Source organism: Colossoma macropomum, unplaced genomic scaffold, assembly GCF_904425465.1.
Source record: "Colossoma macropomum unplaced genomic scaffold, Colossoma_macropomum, whole genome shotgun sequence".
Lineage (NCBI taxonomy): Eukaryota > Metazoa > Chordata > Actinopteri > Characiformes > Serrasalmidae > Colossoma > Colossoma macropomum.
In genome coordinates, this window is record NW_023495965.1 from 1,492,869 (window position 1) to 1,515,000 (window position 22,132).

The 22,132-nt window shown below is 44.4% G+C and overlaps 2 protein-coding genes across 7 annotated transcripts in view; both read right to left on the reverse strand.

The window, feature by feature from the left end:
* The window catches only part of tpcn3 (two pore segment channel 3), a 28,778-nt gene extending 19,540 nt beyond the window's left edge, over positions 1-9,238 (reverse strand). The window contains exons 1-10 of one of the 2 annotated variants that reach the window (XM_036564304.1): positions 8,895-9,238; positions 7,398-7,480; positions 6,921-7,035; positions 5,432-5,560; positions 4,007-4,123; positions 3,114-3,232; positions 2,637-2,738; positions 2,380-2,506; positions 1,899-2,109; positions 1,389-1,533 (exon numbers count right to left, since the gene is read on the reverse strand). In XM_036564304.1, coding sequence (XP_036420197.1) covers positions 1,389-1,533; positions 1,899-2,109; positions 2,380-2,506; positions 2,637-2,738; positions 3,114-3,232; positions 4,007-4,123; positions 5,432-5,560; positions 6,921-7,035; positions 7,398-7,480; positions 8,895-9,011 — 1,265 coding nt within the window. In that variant the 5' untranslated portion in view covers positions 9,012-9,238. Of the gene's footprint in view, positions 1-1,388; positions 1,534-1,898; positions 2,110-2,379; positions 2,507-2,636; positions 2,739-3,113; positions 3,233-4,006; positions 4,124-4,278; positions 4,568-5,431; positions 5,561-6,920; positions 7,036-7,397; positions 7,481-8,894 lie in introns of those variants that run through there. The other variant, XM_036564305.1, reaches the window with a different exon arrangement.
* A 3,366-nt stretch (positions 9,239-12,604) lies between these two features.
* Positions 12,605-20,615, reverse strand: pgap4 (post-GPI attachment to proteins GalNAc transferase 4). 5 transcript variants are annotated; one of them, XM_036564335.1, is made up of 4 exons: positions 20,514-20,615; positions 16,257-16,374; positions 15,718-15,880; positions 12,605-14,826 (listed from the first exon to the last, which is right to left on the reverse strand). In XM_036564335.1, the coding sequence occupies exon 4, from the start codon at positions 14,643-14,645 to the stop codon at positions 13,461-13,463; it is 1,185 nt and encodes a 394-aa protein (XP_036420228.1). In that variant the 5' UTR covers positions 14,646-14,826; positions 15,718-15,880; positions 16,257-16,374; positions 20,514-20,615; the 3' UTR covers positions 12,605-13,460. The 5 variants fall into 5 exon arrangements, with proteins under 5 accessions (XP_036420228.1, XP_036420224.1, XP_036420223.1 ...); XM_036564331.1 differs by having other exon boundaries at positions 15,718-15,821; positions 16,131-16,374; XM_036564330.1 differs by having other exon boundaries at positions 16,131-16,374.
* Between the last annotated feature and the right edge of the window lie 1,517 nt (positions 20,616-22,132).

Consider the following 22,132-nt stretch of genomic DNA (forward strand, 5'->3'; position numbering starts at 1 on the left):
CTGAAACACACACACACACACACACCCTGAAACACACACACCCTCACACACCCTGAAACACACACACACAGCCTGAAACACACAAACACACACACCCTGAAACACACACAAACAGCCTGAAACACACAAACACACACACCCTGAAACACACACACAAACAGCCTGAAACACACACACCCTGAAACACACACACACCCTGAAACACACACACCCTCACACACCCTGAAACACACACAAACAGCCTGAAACACACAAACACACACACTGAAACACACACAAACAGCCTGAAACACACACACCCTGAAACACACACACACCCTGAAACACACACACTGAAACACACACAAACAGCCTGAAACACACACACACACACACACACACACACACACACACCCTGAAACACACACACACACCCTGAAACACACACACACACACACACACACACACACACACACCCTGAAACACACACACACACCCTGAAACACACACACCCTGAAACACACACACTGAAACACACACAAACAGCCTGAAACACACACACACACACACACACCCTGAAACACACACACACACCCTGAAACACACACACACACCCTGAAACACACACACACACACACCCTGAAACACACACACACACACACACACACACCCTGAAACACACACACACACCCTGAAACACACACACACACACACACACACACCCTGAAACACACACACACCCTGAAACACACACCCTGAAACACACACACACACACACACCCTGAAACACACACAGACACACACACACCCTGAAACACACACACACACACACACCCTGAAACACACACACACACACACTGTGTTTGCTGTAGAAAGTGCAGTGACTGTGTTGGTTTTATTTGATGGTTTCCATGATGTTCCAGATGGATGCTAGAATGTTACTGGGTGGTTGCCATGGTATGTCAAGCAGTTAGCAGGTGGTTGCTAGGGTGTTCTCTATCATTGATGTACACTAGGAGTGCCCTAAAGAGGTGTACAATCTTCTGACCACAAAGTTCCGCTGTATTTCTTTGAAGCTACTGTGATCTACAGTGGGCATCTGGGTGCCGATGACTGACCACCTCAGATCTGTTTAGTATTTTTGGGGAAAATGGTGTTGTGTCCATTAGAGAGTGCAGAACTTTAGATTTGTCTCTTCATTAATTCTGAGATTAAAAGTGGGCGTGGCCTTAATTTATACCTTAAAACAAGTGCTGTGGAAAAAGGTGCAAATTTAAATCAGCCGTAACTTTGATGTAAGAAATTTCAAAGTGTTATTCTTTAATTTATGATGTGATTCAACAGAAGACAGAGATACATATTCAGGTGTGTTAAATCTTCCTCTCCTCATCCTCTCCGCGCGGCGTTACCTGTGCTGGACGATGCGGCGGACGAGCGTGCTGACCGTACAGTCGTACACAGCAGGTATCCACAGCTGCAGAGGGTGTGGGCGGGACTTCAGGGTGATCACCTGGATATTCAGCAGATCAGCCAACTGCACAAATGCCTGCTTCCCTACAGCACACAGTAAAACACAGTAAACTACAGTAAAACACAGAAAACTACAGTAAAACCACAGTAAACCACAGTAAACAACACAATAAAAACTACAGAAAACAGAATAAAACTACAATAAAACTACAGTAAACAGAAATTACTACTGCAGCAATACAATCCGCACAAGCACCGGCTTCCCTACAGCAGCACAGGAAACACACTAAAGCCACAGGAAACGCAGAGATTAGCCGCAGCAGGACTCCCAGCATGCCGCAGCAGGACTCCCAGCATGCTGCAGGGTCTACAGCACAGCACTTTTACCTCCGTCCACTATGAGCGCCGTCCCTGACTGAGTGTGATGGTGATCTGTGTTCAGGACTGACCGATATGTCCGGTGTTGTTGTGGTCCAGGACGCTCCACAGCAGCTCCCTGTGGGCGGAGCTGATGTTGGGCTGAACTCGCTTCACCAGCTCCGTCCAGTGGTTCTGACTGACCACCGGCTCCCTCCCAGCGCCCCCCACCGACTCCTGCAGCAGAGAGAACGCTCGACACAGCTTCTGCCTCTTAGCCTTGACCAGCTGCCGTACTTCCTCCTGCAGTTAGAGAGAGAGAGAGAGAGAGAGAGAGAGAGAGAGAGAGAGAGAGAGAGAGTCAAAGTAATAACATTACAGTAAATGTACACTCACTGGCCACTTTATTAGAAACACCCACCTTCTGCTTCCACTAACTGGGCACTTTATTAGAAACACCTACACCTGTTTTATTGTATCTGCTAAATTAATTATGAGTATTATTAAGCTAATAACAATGACGCTAATTAATTTGATGTTTTGCATCTCAGAAATGATTTACACTGTTTATACCTTCAGATATTTTTTGTAGTTATTGTAGACGACAGCCAGGAACACAGACATGAAGGTGTAGGTGTTGATGATGATGTACAGGATGAAGAAGATGGAGAAGAAGGAGCTGTAATTATATGCTGGCATCCTTCAACACAGACGAACAGCGTTAATCAGCATTACACTCATTAGCATATTATAACAAACAGAGTCAGAACAGGTGACCCCTCGAATCTGGAGGCAGCAGGTCAAAGCCATCGTGTAGGTTTAACACTCACATGACGTCAGGACTGTTGGCCGTGGTCACCAAAACGTAAAGGTCAAAAACGATCTCCAGATAGTTTGTAAAATATGGCGCCCCTTCAATAGTTGTAAGGTTCCTACAAGAGACAGAAGGTTCAGAATGCAAAGAAGAAAAACCTGAAGTGAAAGATTCTGAAGGTGATCAATAAAGTTTCATCACTCCAGAGAACGCAGCCCCACTGCTCCACCGCCCAGTGCTGGGGGGCTTTATACCCCTCTAACCCACACTGGGCATGAAGAAAATCCCTAAAATAACAATCCACTGAAAGGTTGTTCTGGGGCCTAATAAAGGTTCCACATCACTGCTTCAAAGAACCTGTTTAAGCAGCTGTGATTTAAGAGTGTGTTATCAGTGGAAGAACCTTGAAGAAGCGTCTGGATACTTTTGGACAGACAGTGTCCAGGCGAGTCTGGGGGGGAGGGGGTGGAGACGGAGTCTGTAGGACGTTTACCGTTTACCCAGCAGCTTCAGAGCCATGAGGGAGAACATCAGCACACTGAAGATAAACAGGCAGAAGACCACCAGGATCTGCGGCAGAGCATTGCGGATACTTCGGAACGCCCGGCGGAGCTGCACAGGCAGAGAGAGAGAACAGGGCTGACTAATCAGGGAGGAGGCCCCACCCATTCAGCCTACAGCAGTTTAGCCCCACCCATTCAGGCTACAGCAGTTTAGCCCCACCCATTCAGCTACAGCAGTTTAGCCCCACCATTCAGCTACAGCAGTTTAGCCCCACCATTCAGCTACAGCAGTTTAGCCCCACCCATTCAGCTACAGCAGTTTAGCCCCACCCATTCAGCCTACAGCAGTTTAGCCCCACCCATTCAGCCTACAGCAGTTTAGCCCCACCATTCGCCTACAGCAGTTTAGCCCCACCATTCAGCTACAGCAGTTTAGCTCCACCATTCAGCTACAGCAGTTTAGCCCCACCCATTCAGCCTACAGCAGTTTAGCCCCACCCATTCAGCTACAGCAGTTTAGCCCCACCCATTCAGCTACAGCAGTTTAGCCCCACCCATTCAGCTACAGCAGTTTAGCCCCACCCATTCAGCTACAGCAGTTTAGCCCCACCCATTCAGCCTACAGCAGTTTAGCCCCACCCATTCAGCTACAGCAGTTTAGCCCCACCATTCAGCTACAGCAGTTTAGCCCCACCATTCAGCTACAGCAGTTTAGCCCCACCATTCAGCTACAGCAGTTTAGCTCCACCATTCAGCTACAGCAGTTTAGCTCCACCCATTCAGCCTACAGCAGTTTAGCCCCACCATTCAGCCTACAGAATTTCAGAACCAAGCAAACATCCCAGAACAGTAAGTCCTTTAGCTCAGCCTCTTTTCTGGTTACCTGCCGTCCCTCTGTGACGTTGACCAGCAGCAGGGGCCGCAGAACTCTGGACCAGCGCACAGAAGAGTGACCACTCGCATACAGAGCTCCGTATATGACCATATCAATCAGACACAGCTGGAGAGACACAGAGGAAACACAACTACATCAATAACAGCAACTCTGTTAGATTATTAAACAGCTCCACACTCCTGAGGAACGGAGCCAAAGTTGGCTTCTTATTCACCAGCTTATTTAAATTTCCTGCTACATTCTGAAGGCTTAACAACAACCTGGGACACCACAGCTGCATTAGCTACATTAGCCTCGTAGCTCCAGTGTGAGAACTAAATAAGCAAACTTCAGACTCCAAACACGTCCTGGCTGACCGACTGTATCGGGGTTGGAGGGGGAAACTGATCATTTTGGTGAAGTATCACTTTAAGGAGTCTTTATACGACGAGAACTCAGTCAGAAACGAGTCGACAGCAGAAATCAGTGAGAAGTGAAGCTGAGAAACACAGAGACAGTCCGAGTCTGAAGACGGCACTGCGGGAGCTTCCTGTCCGCTCGGCAGCAGAAGTGCTGAGGTAGCTAAAGTGGGGAGTAAAGTTCACTCTGGAGCAGCGTGACTGATCACACACTTCCTCTCCACACTCACCCAGAACAGGACGCAGCGCCAGGAGAACAATCACCCAGAATCCTCAGCAGCTAAAGCACAGTTCAGCGAGTTTCTCTCTCCCTTTATTCCAGCTTCCATTCTGTTCAGGAGCCTCACTTTCAGCTCCTCAAAGAATCTGCAGACACACCTCCAAAGTTCAGTCTTAGAAGCTGGTTGATGATTTTCTGAAGTAATCAAACACATTCAGTGGTGTTGAGGTCTGGACTCTGGGGTGGTCAGTCCATCGTTCAGCTTCTTTGTTTGATGTGTCCGTCTCCTTTTCTCAGTGAGGTTCTTCTTGATCAGCTACACATCCTTTCAGACCCACAGCGCTGAGTCGTCTTCTCACAGTGGAAGGATGGACAGAAACACCTGTGGATGTTTTCAGATCTGATCAGCTTGATTTTCTCCTCTCTCTCAGAGATGAAAGCTTTAAGTGCTGTTTATCTGATGGGGGCAGTTTTGGGGTCGACCAGCTCTTCCAGGTGGTTGCTAGGAGACACATTTTCTCAGTTTTTCAACACCAGTTTTGGAAACTTCACTTCTTTGATGTTTCTCTGGAAATGGATCATCTTATATCTGATCTCCTCACAAACATCTGAAAAACCTGTAACTTGTGCTTGACTGGAAGCTCAATAAATGGAGGGGGGGGTCTCTGACTTTTGCACAGCTCTGTATAATTAAGCATATCTGGTGCTCCTGAGAAGATCAATCGATGTCCTGACCTCGAAAAAGGTGCAAGAGGGGTTAGTGAGGAATGCGGTTGTCATGGAGACGGAGGTTACCGTGATGATGATGATGATGCAGATGTTTTTAGGGTCCCTGAAGAACGTCCTGCGGGGGATGACTTTAGCGAAGTGCACCAACCGCACGGTGAACGCCAAGAGACACACCAGCTCCATCACTGATGTGGCCTGAAGAAAAACAAACAAACAGATAAACAAAATACATAAACAAAACAGCCAAATCGGGTTGAACTGAGAAACACAAACACTGACACTTAAGTCTGAGAAGAGTAGAGACCTCCAGACTAATAACAACACAGAGCGTCCAGCGTCTGACTGTAAAGCGCCTGATTGTAAAGTGTCTGATTGTGAAGCATCTGATTGTAAAGCATCTGATTGTAAAGCGTCTGATTGTAAAGCGTCTGACTGTAAAGCGTCTGACTGTAAAGCATCTGATTGTAAAGTGTCTGACTGTGAAGCATCTGATTGTGAAGCATCTGATTGTAAAGCGTCTGATTGTGAAGTGTCTGATTATAAAGCATCCGTGAGCACCGGACAGACACTGTATAAACAACAGTGATGATGATGATGATGATGATGATGATAATAAAACCACCTTTACTTCCCACTTCATATCAGCTGCTCTTCCTTATCCAAAATTATTTAACACCATTTTATAGTGAAACTCTTCACTTACACCTGGAAAATCACAACAAAGTGTCAGAATTTTGAAAAATGCTAAGTAAAGTTATGAGGAACAAAACAAAGAAGTAATACTGAAGATGTTTCTGGATCTCTGATCAGATTCAGAGTTAAAGCACTGAGCACGCTCAGGTCTTCATACTAAAACTTAAATCTGTTTCATTCTATCCATTGAAGCTCAGGGTCAGATTATTATTATTATTATTATTATTATTATCATTATTGTATGTATAAATTGGTATAGGAGGATTACAGACACGCTTGAGTATGTGTGCGTACTGGGGGTTTAATATAATAGAAAAGCAGTCATACAGTCATAATGGATGTACTAATTGTCACTAATTTATGCACTAATTGGAGCAGTAATTGATGCACAAAATGACACACTTAACTGATGTGGTATTTGTTGTACTAATTGATGCACTACTTGATACTTGATACTATTTTTCAGGTACTTGTTGCACTAACCGATGTTTTGTTGCACTAACCGATGTGTTTGTTGCACTAACCGATGTGTTTGTTGCACTAACCGATGTGTTTGTTGCACTAACCGATGCACAAATTTATCTTTTAATTTTGACAATAACTGATGCACTAAATGACACTGATTGATGCAGTGTTTGTACTAATTGACGCACTAATTAATGCACCGATGCACTGATTGACGCACTGACACAATGCACATCATATGTTTTATCTCTCTTAGAAACTCAAACCTGCAGCTCTCACTGGAGCTCCGACTGTTATTAATCAGCGTATGAATCAAACGGTGAGTAAACAGCGTTTAATCTGATTCACTGTGACTCTGCTGCCCGTTTGAAAGTGAGCTGGTGTGAAATGCACTGACCCACAGCGGCAGACTGACCACAGCCGGCTCCTCAAACAGCGCCAAACTCAGATCCACCAGGATGAAGATGTACACCAGCACATGGAGGAGACCGTGATTATACAGGAGATACAGCCTGCGCACACACACACACACACACACACACACACACATACACACCACACACACACACACACACAATCAGAGATTATACAGGAGATACAGCCTGCACACACACACACACACACACACACACACACACACACACACACACACACAATCAGAGATTATACAGGAGATACAGCCTGCACACACACACACACACACACACAATCAGAGATTATACAGGAGATACAGCCTGCACACACACACACACACACACACACACACACACACACACACAGATACAGTCTGTAACACGGTGAGTGATCAGAGAGGTGAAGAATCTGCTCCGCTCCAGCTGAGATCCGGTGCAGTGATTACAGAGCGCCCTCGTACCTGACCGCCTGAGGGGACGAGTCGAAGGGAATGTTCCTGTTATACTGAGCGTCCGACACGAACACAGCAGCCAGATTTAACTTCTGTCAACATAAACAACAAACACCACTTATTACAGGAGCACAGACAGACAGACAGACGACACAGACAGACTGACAGTTAAAAGACTGACAGACAGTTAGACAGACAGACAGTTAGCCTGACAGTTAGACAGACAGACAGTTAGCCTGACAGTTAGACAGACAGACAGACAGACAGTTAGACAGACAGTTAGACAGACAGACAGACAGACAGACAGACAGTTAGACAGACAGTTAGACAGACAGACAGTTAGCCTGACAGTTAGACAGACAATTAGACAGACGGACAGACAGACAGACAGTTAGCCTGACAGTTAGACAGACGGACAGACAGACAGACAGTTAGACATACAGTTAGACAGACAGACAGTTAGACATACCACTAGATAGACAGACATACAGTTAGACAGACGGACAGACAGACAGTTAGACATACAGTTAGACAGACAGACAGACAGACAGTTAGACATACCGCTAGATAGACAGACATACAGTTAGACAGACGGACAGACAGACAGTTAGACATACAGTTAGACAGACGGACAGACAGACAGTTAGACATACAGTTAGACAGACGGACAGTTAGATAGACAGACAGACAGTTAGACATAACGCTAGATAGACAGACATACAGTTAGACAGACAGTTAGACAGACAGATAGACGGACAGACAGATAGTTAGACAGACAGACAGACAGTTAGACATACAGATAGACGGACAGACAGAGTTTGACAAACAGACAGACAGTTAGACATACAGTTAGACGGACAGACAGACAGTTTGACAGACAGACATACAGTTAGACAGACAGACAGACAGTTAGACAGACAGACAGATAGTTAGACAGACAGACAGACAGTTAGACAGACAGACAGACAGACATATACAGCACGGTGCAGGTCTGTGCTGTGAGTAACTGATCTGTATGTTTATCTGAGCTGTAGCACTAATTTGTTTACAGTGAACACAAACATTATAATAAATACAGAATAATAAACACTGCGCTGTGATTGGTCTGTATGAGTGTTTACTGTAAACTCTCCTCGAGGACGACCAGCGTTTACAGCCACCATCCAACCCCTGCTTTATCTAATCAACACTGCATGATGATGGGTTTTAATAAATCATACATATTCATAACTCCCTGAACTCACAACACCTTCCTTATGTTGATCTATGTTTATTCTGAAGTCCTATAAAGTTTTAGGGCTTAATTTTGGACCAAAAACAGAAGAAAAGAGTCCAAAAACTTCTCAGCTGATGTTTTCGGAATTTTTCCGTTCCACCTTAAATGGTGCAGCTGTTACACTGTGGCGCCTGAAAATTCCAAAACAACAGCTTTGCTGATGGATGGTGGAAGTTCTAAGAAGTTCTACTGGAGTTCTAGAAGTTCTTCAGCACTGATGATCCGCTTACGTCTCTGCTGAGGTCTGAGCCTCCCTCAGCTCCATCCTCTGCTCCTCTCCTCTTCTTCTCCTCCACCTCAGACATGTTTCCCTCAGGTCCGCACTGCTCCTCCTGCCGAGGCTCCATTCCGCTCCTGCAGGAATCCTCCTCCTCAGCTCAGCTCCACCGCAGGAGAAAAGTTCTGAGACCCCCAGGCGCAGCCGATAGCGCAGTTTCCCTCGCCGTGTCGCGCGCAGGGCGTCAGAGAGTGGGCAGCAGTGCGCGGCGGGTCCGCAGAGTGTGCGGCATTTCTGTTTCTGCGCTCTTTCAGCTCCAGATGAGCGGCAGGATGAGCGTCATGTGACTGAGAGTAACGGAAGAGCCTGGATTCCTACCCGCATTCCCACAGGACACGCCCCCCGAGCGCTGATTGGCCGGTACTGTCTCTCCTACTGCGCTGTGATTGGTTGGCAGTAGAGGCGGCGAAGATGCAGATCCAGAAAAGTAAATATCCGCTCCAGGATTTTGTTCCAGCTGTAGGGACTCGTCCGCTGCTGGACTGACTGCACTGAGAAGCGCGGCAAGCTGGAACAAAATCCTGGAGAGGATTTTTATTTTCTGGACCGATCTCGCCTTCTGCTCTGTGATTGGTTAGAAGTGTTTAGCTTTCTGCTCTGTGATTGGTTAGAAGTGTTTAGCTTTCTGCTCTGTGATTGGTTAGAAGTGTTCAGCTTTCTACATTGTGATTGGTTAATGGTGTCTCACTTTCTGCACTGTGATTGGTTAGAAATGTTTAGCTTTCTACGCTGTGATTGGCTAGAAGTGTTCAGCTTTCTATGCTGTGCTTGGTTAGAAGTGTTTAGCTTTCTACGCTGTGATTGGTTAGAAGTGTTTAGCTTTCTACGCTGTGATTGGCTAGAAGTGTTCAGCTTTCTACGCTGTGATTGGTTAGAAGTGTTTAGCTTTCTACATTGTGATTGGCTAGAAGTGTTCAGCTTTCTACGCTGTGATTGGCTAGAAGTGTTTAGCTTTCTACGCTGTGATTGGCTAGAAGTGTTCAGCTTTCTACGCTGTGATTGGCTAGAAGTGTTTAGCTTTCTACGCTGTGATTGGCTAGAAGTGTTCAGCTTTCTACGCTGTGATTGGCTAGAAGTGTTTAGCTTTCTACACTGTAATTTTTTAGAAGTGTTTAGCTTTCTACACTGTGATTGATTAGAAGTGTTTAGCTTTCTACACTGTGATTGGCTAGAAGTGTTCAGCTTTCTATGCTGTGATTGGCTAGAAGTGTTCAGCTTTCTACGCTGTGATTGGCTAGAAGTGTTTAGCTTTCTACACTGTAATTTTTTAGAAGTGTTTAGCTTTTTACACTGTGGTTGATTAGAAGTGTTTAGCTTCCTACACTGTGATCGGTTAGAAGTGTTTAGCTTTCTACGCTGTGATTTGTTGATAGTGTCTCACTGTCTGCGCTGTGATTGGTTAACAGGGTCTCACTTTCTGCACTGTGATTGGGTAACAGGGTCTCACTTTCTGCACTGTGATTGGTTAACAGAGTCTCACTTTCTGCACTGTGATTGGTTAGCCGTGCCTTGTCTCTTACGCTGTGATTGGTTGTATGAACTACCAGCCAATCCTAGCGCAGGACATGAGACAGTACTAGCCAATCCCATTGAAAGGGTGGAACATTACAAGCCAATCACAGCAGAGGGGGTGGGGCTACAAGAAAGCAATAAAACAGAGACCGAAAAGTTCAGTTTATAAGTTTATTATAATTTTAAGCTGAAATGTGATCAGTGTGAAGTGTACCGACCTGGATTGGTGCTGATTTTAGATTCAGTGTGAAAAACTTCTCAGAAAAGTCTCAAATATTTACCAGATCATGAAAAAGTAACATTACAGAGGCGTGATGACAGATCTCTGTATCATTATTCTGCACCAAATCAGAAATTAATCAGGAAAAAAACACTTTAAATAAATAAACTTATCACACACATCTACAGTCAACAATCAGAGCGCATCACATTAACCTCTGATTATAAACTCCCTTTTAATTACGACTTTAATTAAGGCCACAGTCTCAGTCTGCTTCATAAAGCAATTACATTTCAGTCACCGGGGGGCGCTCAGCGTCAGAGTGGGCTTCATTAAGCTCCCGTTTCCCATCGTTGATCATAGCTGTTCAAATAAACATGATTACATATTTCAGAACAGCAGGAAGAACGAAACAGAAGACAGACGATTGTTTTCCACAGCAAGAGTCACCTGACACTCTCGAATCTGATTGGTCAAACGCGGGCAAACTCAGGAAGGCCACTCTGAGGTTTAGCTGTCAGGTAAATAATAAAGTCTCACCTGTTCAGGCACATCAGAACAAAGAAAGCACAGTAAAACATCAGTGTAATTACAGAACAACAGAAATAAAACACTTCTAAGATCATAACATCAACTTCATTTGGTATTTATAGCAACCAGAGGGCAAAGGTCAACCGCAGAGAGCCACTCAGGAGCTTCCAAAACTCCAAACTACTGGAGTCAGTGACCTCTGTTAATGAGGAACAGAGACTCGCTCACAGAAACACCGTCAGTGCGAGGAACAGAGGCTCTGTTTACGGTACTGGAGGAATACGATTCTTCAGAGAGGCGGATCTGATGTTCTCCAGTGTTCTGGTCATTTCCTCCACATGGTCATTGATTAATCTCAGTGGGAATGACCAGGGGGGTCTTTCACAAAGCAGGGGGGGGTTTAACAAAGCTGGATTTCTCAGTTTAGCCAGATAACTTAAGCCCAGAGATGAGGAACGTCCAGTAGAAACGACCCTCAGCTCTCTTCCTATCGGACAGTCTCGACTTTGGGCTTAAATTATCTGGCTAAAGTGAGAAATCCTGCTTTGTGAAACCCCCCCTGCTTTGTGAACCCCCCCCCCGGAACGGCTGAACGATCTGGGAAAACATCTAATTACAACTTTCCTGACTAATATTGCGACTGTGATTTAAACTGTGATTATTTTCTATAAATTGAAGTTCAGGTATGTTTGTTTTTTGGCCAATTTGACCAGAATATCCACCTTTTCTGTCTTAATGTGCTGGACAGATGTTGTGGTTGTGATGTCACAACACATGGGGATGTGGTTGCCTCTGACTGGTCTAACTCATCTACAGGCAGTTCACTAATTTAAAAATATTTCAGCTCCTGTGATTTGAGGACTGAACTCTCTAAAACTGCAATATTGATATAAAAATCTTTCAGCCCTCGCCAGAGGTCAGCCTGGCCTCCTCAACTGACCTCCTCCTAAACTAAGAAAAGAAAAATAAAGTCCACAAACTGAAAAAATCTAAAGGGGAATTCCTCTCATTCCTTAAAATTCCCGCATAATTCAGTGTGTGAGAAGAACCAGTGGTGGTGATAGGAACCAGGGGTCGCCATGACTACAACACAAATATAGACATTTTATTTACTATCCAGAACCACCAGTGAACCTACACGAGTCTTCTGAGTTTATATGGAATGTTGATGATGGAAAATAGTGGAAAATCTGAAATAATAAGTTTTCTTTGGGGACTATTTTGCCTCACAGCGCCCTGCATGTATCCCTCCACCATGAATGGAGTTTAAGTTCTCTAAACTATCATAAAACAGTGTCTCAGTCATCAGGCAGTGAATTCATAACCATTTCATGTAGGAACTTTCTGTGAGGAGCTTTTAGAGGGGGACGTCTGGTTCCTATCACCACCACTGTGAACAGTTCTGACTCGGTAAGATTATCTAGAATGGAGCGTTTCACACCAAACCACTCTGATTACATCTTAACCATTTAGTTAGGAGTGAATTTTGAAATGTAGTGGATTTTCCCTCTGAGAAGCGGAAAGTTGAAGCTACTGTGCTTTGGTTTCTAAATTAAAGCTCCTTTTGCTAGAAGTGAACAGGAAGTGCCTCAAACTGTGTGGAGCTGTTCCCTCCACTCTGTCCACATGTAAACATCTTCTGCCTGGTGTCCAGCAGGTGGCAGTAAAGGACAGAGCTACAGCTGCAGCGAACCAGCTGATATAATCACACTGCGGCCCCCTCGTGCCCCCCAGGACGAGGCACTTTACTGCTCATGGAGACAGGAGGAACGTTTTCTCTCAGAGTCCGACGTTCCAGGAGGTCAACCAGCCCAACACCTTCGTTATTTCACTCATCTGAGCATAAAAACAGTCGGAGATGAAGCACAAAAAAGACTGAAAGGACTAGAAAAGTGTAGAAAAACAGAACTAAACTGCTGCAGCCGAGACGCTTCGCTCTGCCACCTTAGAGTGAAGGTAGAAGGTACTACATCAAACCAATCAAACACATCATCATAACTACTGGTATTAATCTTCAGAAGCTCAGCCCTGACTCAGAAGCTCAGCCCTGACTCAGAAGCTCAGCCCTGACTCAGAAGCTCAGCCATTAAAACCCAAATTTAAAGGTCAGCTCATCCTGCTCTGTTAGTCAGGCTCCTCCTGGATTTTACATTCCTCTGTTTTTAAAATCACTAAATCATAAAAATGACTCAAAATGCTACTGTAAGCCCTTTGGTGAGTAAACTCAGGTGTGTGCAGGCAGTGGTCACTCTGCGGTCAGAGCAGTTTTGGGTGGGCGTGGTTAGGTCTGACGGAGGAGAACGCTCCGATGTGTGTGATGAGGTTCGGCTCCACGCTGTGCGCTCTCTCTCCCGGCGTGTTTCGGGCGAGCTGGTACAGAGCCATGTCTTTGGCATGGCCTTTGATGCACTTGACTCTCTCCAGCAGGGCGGCGACGCGGGCGGAGGCATTGCCGGGATACAGCATGGCGGGTGTGCAGCATTCCGTTGCCGGGGAAACAGCATAAAGCTGTGGTGAGATGCGGCGGAGCTCCAGAAAGTAGTGGCGCCCCCCGAGCTCCACTACGGCCATCACGTACAGCACCAGGAACAGCAGGACCACAGGGGACAGGGACGGTGCCCGGGGGCCACACAGGGCCACGCAAAACAGCAACAATGCTGTGGCCCCCACCAAACCAAGCCCCACCCACTCCAGGATGCGGTACGGCTCTGGGTTCCAGTAGCGCTGCAGACGCTCCGGGTGGTACAGCTTCACGTACAGCGAGTTCTGCGCGAATCGGCGGGTCCGCAAGTCCCGAATTACAGCGAAGAAGTCCATCCTGGGCAGAGCGTCGTCTTCCAGCACCACCACGTTCCTGGGATTCAGCAACTCCCAGCCTTTCCGCAGGCAGTAGACGTAATCCCTCTTTTCCTTTTCGAACACGTTCAAGTACTCACTGACCTTTTTCTCCTCTAGAGAGCGCCGGACCACCCGGAAGCGTTTCTCCAGCAGCGAGGCGTCCTCGGTTCCGGAGGGGCTGCTTTCAACGTCGCACACCAGCACCTCGGCACACGGCTCAGCGTCCCCGCACGTCCGCAGCAGGGCATCAAGCCGATGCATCACCTGGAGCAGATAATGGAAGTCCCGCCCATCTGTCCTCTGGGCCGTAACCACGGTCACCAAGAGCTCTGGTCTCTTAGAGAGTGGACTGGCCGGGGACTCGGCGGCGGCGAGGTTCTGCCAGTAGCGCAGCGCCTGCTGTCCTCGCTCGTAGCTCTCCTGCAGAGCCACGTCGCTCATCCAGTCCAGATACACAGATCTGATGAAGTAGTAGGAGTAGAGGCAGCGATGGCAGCACAGCGGCAGAACCAGCCCGAACGTCAGAACGCACAGAACCGCCCCCTGAGCCACGCTGCTCGACCACCGGGCGTGCTGGAGCACAGCCGCCTTCCATCGAGGCATCTGTGCCGTGCAGGAGTCTCACAGCTATAATCTATAATCTAATCAAGAATCCCCAGCATGTTCCAGAGCAGCCATCCTGAATCATTCAGGGGTTTCCCCTCAGTCACGGCCCCCCACAGCTGCAGGTCCACTAACAGGAGTCACTCCGTCAAATGACAACAGCTTCCCACACGGTCAGCACCTGCAACCCAACACCACACAGACTATCAGCCAGTGATTCATAGTCGACACTGAATAATTCACAGTGGATATTAAATAATTCATACTAGACAGTGAATAATTAATAGTAGATATTAACTTATTAACAGTGGACACTGAATAATTCATTGTAGGTACTAAATAATTCATAGTAAATACTAAATAATTCATAGTAGATACTGAATAATTCATAGTACATGCTGAATAATTCATAGTAGATACTGAATAATTCATAGTAGATACTGAATAATTCATAGTAGATACTGAATAATTCGTAGTGTTTACTAAATAATTAATAGTAAATACTGAATAATTAATAGTAGATACTGAATAATTCAGTGTTTACTAAATAATTAATAGTAGATACTGAATAATTCATAGTAGATACTGAATAATTCATAGTAGATACTGAATGATTCGTAGTGTTTACTAAATAATTAATAGTAAATACTGAATAATTAATAGTAGATACTGAATAATTCAGTGTTTACTAAATAATTAATCGTGGATACTGAATAATTCATAGTAGATACTGAATAATTCATAGTGGATACTGAATAATTCATAGTAGATACTGAATAATTCATAGTAGATACTGAATAATTCATAGTAGATACTGAATAATTCGTAGTGAAGACTACATAATAATAAATCTTTAGATAAATAACTGAATAATGGGTTCAAGGGATTAATAATACCTTTATACCTGTATAGTGAATAATAAAACGCATAAAGTACTGTCTTATACGAATATGTACTCAGCCCAGTCCAGCGTGTCCAGCTCCGGCGCTGTAGTCCAGGGCCCGTATCAGAGCTGAAGTGCTGATGTAAGACCTGTTTTTGTTATTAAGGTGAATAAGAGAGGAACCTGAACCTGGATCAGATCAGCACTCCTCCTCTGAGAGGTGGGTGAACCCGGGCCCAGGTGTGTCTCCTGCGAAAGACTAATGATGAGGGAGTCCTTGTGGAGCTGAACAGCTGTGACAGAGCAGGTAAACACGTCTGAGGTGGAGCTGCGGTACTGATTTGGATCCAGGCTATGACAACACAGTGTTTACAGGTGACTGATCTGAATGTGAACTCTAGAGAACAGTGACTAAAGCTGAAGAACCTTTAGAACCAAAACGGGAGAATTTGAAGTTGGCTGCTTATTCGAATTCTCCGCTCCACCTTAAATGGTGCAGCAGTGACTGTAACGGTGCCTGAGGCGCCAGAATGTAACCGCAGCACCATTTAAGGTGGAGCAGAGAATTCGAAAAAGCAGCCAACTTCAGTGACGTTACTCACGTTAACGCGCCGTCAGCGCTGGCTGAAACTAACCCGGGGAGAACACAGAACCCCTGCAGAACCACAGGAGAACCCTTGCAGCCGGGAACAGCAGGAACATCTCCTGTATCCCTCAGAGAAACTCACCGGATCCGCTCTGCTCCAGCGCCGCCATGGATGCCTTCCTCCACATAACGCACAATAAGCCCCGCCTCTTGACCGTGGCTGTGTAGCGGAACCGCCCACCGGCGGACAGCAGATGGCGCTTCAGGACAGGAAAAATAAAATAAAAGTCTTCTGTTTGCGCGTTATGAATATGTAAAAAACCGTTTTGCATGTGGAGCAATATTTTACATTTATATCTCTATCAGCGTTCGCGTCACCTGACCCCCCCTCGTTTTTTTATTTGTGTTATTACTTTATATGACTTTAATTTAGTAGTTATAGTTTCTTCTACGGCTGTTAAGCTTAATCACGTGTCTGTGAAGCACTTCGAGCTGCCACTAGGGTTAAAATGGCTCTGCAAATAAGTAAATATACTATTATTGTTGTTCACTGTGGGTTATGTCGTTTGTTTTGCAGGGCAAACTATTGATTTATTGATTATAAATCAGAAAAACGTGTACTGCATGGGCTGTTTTGTGAGTGTGATGATCCAGAATCCTCAAACTGACCAGATGATGAGGAAGAGTTAATAAACTCCAGACTGGCTGGTCAGTCCTGAGGGTGCTCCTACTAATATGAGTATAAATTATATAATAATATGAATAATATTCAGTGATTAGTTACATTTTAGATTGTAGAAGCCAGGCGGACGGGTCAGAGTGAGTCTGGATACTATGGAGAACGTGGTTCTTAGGCTCTGCTGAGATGTGGAACCCTCAGCGATGTGTACAGTATCCCAAGCCCGGAGAAATAATGACTACAAGTTCCTGAAACTACAGAAGTCCAGAGAGGCCATGGGGTAGTTATTATTTTCTGGATTATTATCTCGGGATCATGACTTAACTGTCTTGTGATGTCAAGATAACAAAAGTTGTTACCTTAAGATCACAACACAATTAAGTCATGATCTCAAGATAATAATCCAGAAAATAAAAATTACCTCATGGCCTCTCTGGACTTCCATATGAAACTAATCCATCCATGAACTTTTATTTTCACCTGGAAATACACTGAGGGTGACCCTCGTTTTCAATGCAGGGAATTGAAAATCAGTTTAAACTAAAATGAACAGAAATACATAAACAAATAACAAAAATGGAAGGAGAAAGATTTAAATGAACAATAAGAATTAATAAATAAGCATTAATAAAAGTAAAAGATTTAATAGTTAAAATCTTCATAAAAGGATAAATTTGGCAACTAAATTGGAAGCAATCCAATAAAAGGACTGTAAAAATAATAGAGGAAAATAAAATAAAGTACAGGAAAAGAATCAAGATCCAATAAAAAGAAATTATAAGGTTCAAATCATCATCATCTTCTTAGCTGTTTATCCTCCTGGGCCCCAGGGGGTGCCAGAGTCTATCCCAGCAGTCATCGGGTGCCCTGGACAGGCTGCCAGTCCATCACAGGGCAGATACACTCACACCTAGGGGCAGTTTAGCATCTCCAGTCTGCCTGACTGCATGTGTTTGGACTGAAACCCACACAGAGAGGACTCTGGACGCCCGGCCGGGGATTATTAGCTTATTAATTAGCCGTCTATTAGCTTATTAATTAGGCGTCTGTTAGCTTATTAATTAGGTGTCTGTTAGCTTATTAATTAGGCATGTGTTAGCCTATTAATTATGCATCTGTTAGCTTATTAATTAGGCATCTGTTAGCTTATTAATTAGCCATCTATTAGCTTATTAATTAGGCATCTATTAGCTTATTAATTAGGCGTCTATTAGCTTATTAATTAGGCATCTGTTAGCTTATTAATTAGGCGTCTATTAGCTTATTAATTAGGCGTCTATTGGCCTCTAGTTTTAACAGAACTGGCGGTCTCTGTAATTGAACTGTTCGGAGACGAATTAAATCACAGTAATTTTACTTTTACTTGACTTTTTCTAAATAAAGTACTGAAAATGTTCTTCTCTCAGCTCAACATCCAACCTGAGGAGGCGATCAGCCAGCTGACCAGTCTTAGCTAAATGACTGTGTTTATTTACTGTCTTTGTTTTATATTTATGTTTTACCATTTTAGATTAACGAGTTTGATAGCTAAAAGCCTAAAGCTGCTGTTTGTGCCTGTTAGCCAGCTCAGTTAGCTAATGAAAGCTAATGCTTAAGGTACCTAATAAACCTCAGTGAAATACTAGTGAAAATTCTTAAAATAGAAAGCCCAGTTTTATCAACCCTGCACTGGTTACCAGTTAAATTTCGCATTGATTATAAAATTCTTATAAAGCCCTAAACGGACTCGCCCCTCAGTACCTGAGTGACCTTCTCTCTCACTATGAACCATCACGCCTACTTAGATCACAAGGTGCTGCTCACTATTAGTACCTAGAATTAATAAAGCTACATCAGGGGGCGGAGCTTCTCATACAAAGCCCCCCAGCTTTGGAATAATCTTCCAGTCAGTGTTCGGGACTCAGACTCAGCCTCAGTGTTTAAGTCTAGGCTAAAACCCACTTGTTTAGTGGAGCCTTTGGTGATTAGTTTTCCCTGTTAGATAAAAGGTGCAGATCTGGGGTTCATGGTCATGGAGTGTTATGGTAAACTGGGAGTGTTGGTGCTGTCGTCCCGCTGCTCACGCACTCACTCAGGTTTGCTGACGGTGGAGTGGAGGGGCGCCGACATCTCAGGGAGCCTCCTGACTCTGTTACCTTTCTGGTTTCTCCCTCTTAGTGAGGCTGTAATATCTAGACCTGCCGGAGTCTCTGCTGCTCTGTTAACCCTGTAATCTGTGGTCAGTCTCTCTGTACAGAACTGACCCTCTGTGTGTTTCCTCTCTGTGCTGAGTTGAACAGCTGCCCATCCTGTGCGTCTCAGGCTGTTGCTTCTTCTGCCTCGATCAGGTGCCACTGCACTGTTTTGTACTATAATACTTTATACTAAAGCTGTTTACGATCCGGTGTGGACCAGAGGAGGACGGGTTCCCCTTCTGAGTCTTGGTTCCTCTCAGTGTTTCTTCCTCTTACTCTTAGGGAGTTTTTTCCTAAGCAAACCTTTGTGTGCAACACCTCAAACTGTAGGGGGCAGCACTGCACCTCCCTCAGTCCACCATAAGAGTGAAAGTGAAATAAAGAGGAGGAGGAGAAGAGGAGGAGGAAGAGGAGATAAGAAGAAAGAAAAGAAGAAAAAGAGGAGAAAACACAAAAAGGAAGAGGAAGAGAATGAGAGGGATACTGTAGTGTGTGTGTGTGTGTGTGTGTGTGTGTGTGTGAGTGTGTGTGAGTGTGTGTGTGTGTGTGTGTGTGTGATAGAGAACAGGCTCCTCTGGATTACAGGGCAGGTCAGAGTCCTCAGGCTGTTATCTAGAACTGTGTGTTACTGACGGAGCCGAATTTAAATTTACCCACAGACTCGTTATCAGAGTCCAGAATTAGCTGGACAGAAGCTCCACCTCACGCTCCAGCTCCTAACGCTCCTAACGAGTCCAGCTATTAACACTGCACACGATTTCATTAAAGGGCCAGTAGCACAGAAAACTGAACCCTCACTGCTTTTAATGAAGCACGTTTCATTTGGCCGCCCAAATAAATACAGTACAGACAGAATACAGTACAGACAGAATACAGTACGGACCGAATACGGTACAGATGGAATACAGTACAGACAGAATACAGTACGGACCGAATACGGTACAGACAGAATACAGTACAGACAGAATACAGTACGGACCGAATACGGTACAGATGGAATACAGTACAGACAGAATACGGTACAGACCGAATACGGTACAGATGGAATACAGTACGGACAGAATACAGTACAGACAGAATATGGTACGGACAGAATACAGTACGGACAGAATACAGTACAGACAGAATACAGTACGGACAGAATACAGTACAGACAGAATACAGTACAGACGGAATACAGTACGGACAGAATACAGTACGGACGGAATACAGTACAGACGGAATACGGTACAGACAGAATACGGTACAGACAGAATGCGGTACAGACGGAATATACGCAGCCAATCAGAACAAAGCTGACATATTTTACAGACACAGTAATTTTAATGTTTGACTGTAAGAGGTAAGGAGAGGCTGTAAACTGATCCTGTACTGTGACTGTTTCTAGTACATAAACCCTCATATTACACAAATACAGTGTAAAAGAAATGAATGGGGCTCTGTAAGTTCCCCTCAGGAGCTGTTCCTCAGTATAAAGGAGGACAGAACGGTTTTCATTACTGTAATATTGACCGTTCTCTGATGATGAACGTGCAGGTGTTCCTACCTGGAGGAGGTTCTTTGTTAGATATAAGTAATCCAGTTTTTCTTCCAAAGTGCTGCAGCTCTCTGTCCGGGTATAACTCCAAAACTCCTCTCCGTCTGTTTCTGCCTCTTTCCCTTTTTCCTCCTCCACAGTGACGTTGTGAGGGAATTGATGACAGACACTGAATAATTCATAACACATACTGAATAATTCATAGTAGACACTGAATGATTCATAGTGGATAGTGTATGATTCACAGTGGATACTGAATGATTCATAGTAGACACTGAATGATTCATAGTGGATAGTGAATGATTTATAGTGGATACTGAATGATTTATAGTCGATACTGAATGATTCATAGTGGATACTGCATGATTCATAGTGGATACTAAATGATTCATAGTAGACACTGAATGATTCATAGTGGATACTGCATGATTCATAGTGGATACTAAATGATTCATAGTAGACACAAAATGATTCATAGTGGATACTGAATGTTTCATAGTAGATACTCAATGATTCATCATGAATACCAAATGATTCGCAGAAGACAATGAACATAATGGATGATGAATGATTCATAGTAGACTCTAATGATTCATAGTGGATACTAAATGATTTATAGTAGTTACTGAATGATTCATAGTGGGTATTAAATAATTCATAGTCAATACTTAATGATTCATAGTAGACAGAATAATTCAAATTGGAAACTGAAGGATTCATAGTAGACACTGAATGCTTCATAGTGGACACTGAATGATTCATAGTGGTTACTGAATGATTCATAGTGGATGCTGATTCATCATGAATGATTCACAGAAGACAATGAACATTTCATAGTGGATACTGAGTGATTCGTTGTGGATGATGAATGATTCATAGTAGACTCTGAATTATTTACAGTAGATACTGAATAATTCATAGCGGGGCACTGAATGCTTCATAGTGCACACTGAATGATTCATAGTAGATACTGAATAATTCATAAGTAAGTTTCATTCATAAAGCACCCTTAAAACAACTTGCATTGAGCACAGTGCTGTACATCAAATCAGCTCACAGATCACAAAATAGATAAGATGATGAGTAAAGAAGATATAAAACCCAGACTTAAACATGTATCATCACCTCAGCCCCTCACTATTCAAACGCGAGGGTGTATAAATATGTTTTAGTCTTGACTTAAAAACAGTGATTGAAGGTGGTGAACAGTGGGAGGTAGAACGTTCCAGAGTCTCGGAGCGTAGACTGCAAACGCACGATCACCTTTAAGCTCCAGACAAGCTCACACAGGAACAGCCAGCAGGTTCTGCGAGGATGATCTCAAAGCTCGCTGTGTGGCAGAGGGAGTGACTCGCTGCCGACACGTGAGGGGCTTGTGGTAGACACTTTATAGTTCATACTGCATAATGAATGATTCATAAGCTGCATTCTGTTTCACAGGGCATGTGGAAGCACGTACTGTCAAAGACGAGACCTGCAATGACTGATGGGTAAATGATAAACTGATGGAATGATCCATAGTGGATACTGAGTGATTCAGCATGACTCTGAATCGGTTCAATTCTGTTGAATCATTGAGGGGAAAGCCCCTCATCCACTTAGCCCCGCCCATGTGGCAACAGCAACGG

Excerpts from the sequence above, each read along its gene's own strand:
- pgap4 (XM_036564333.1), bottom strand. The coding sequence starts at position 14,645 with ATGCCTCGATGGAAGGCGGCTGTGCTCCAGCACGCCCGGTGGTCGAGC.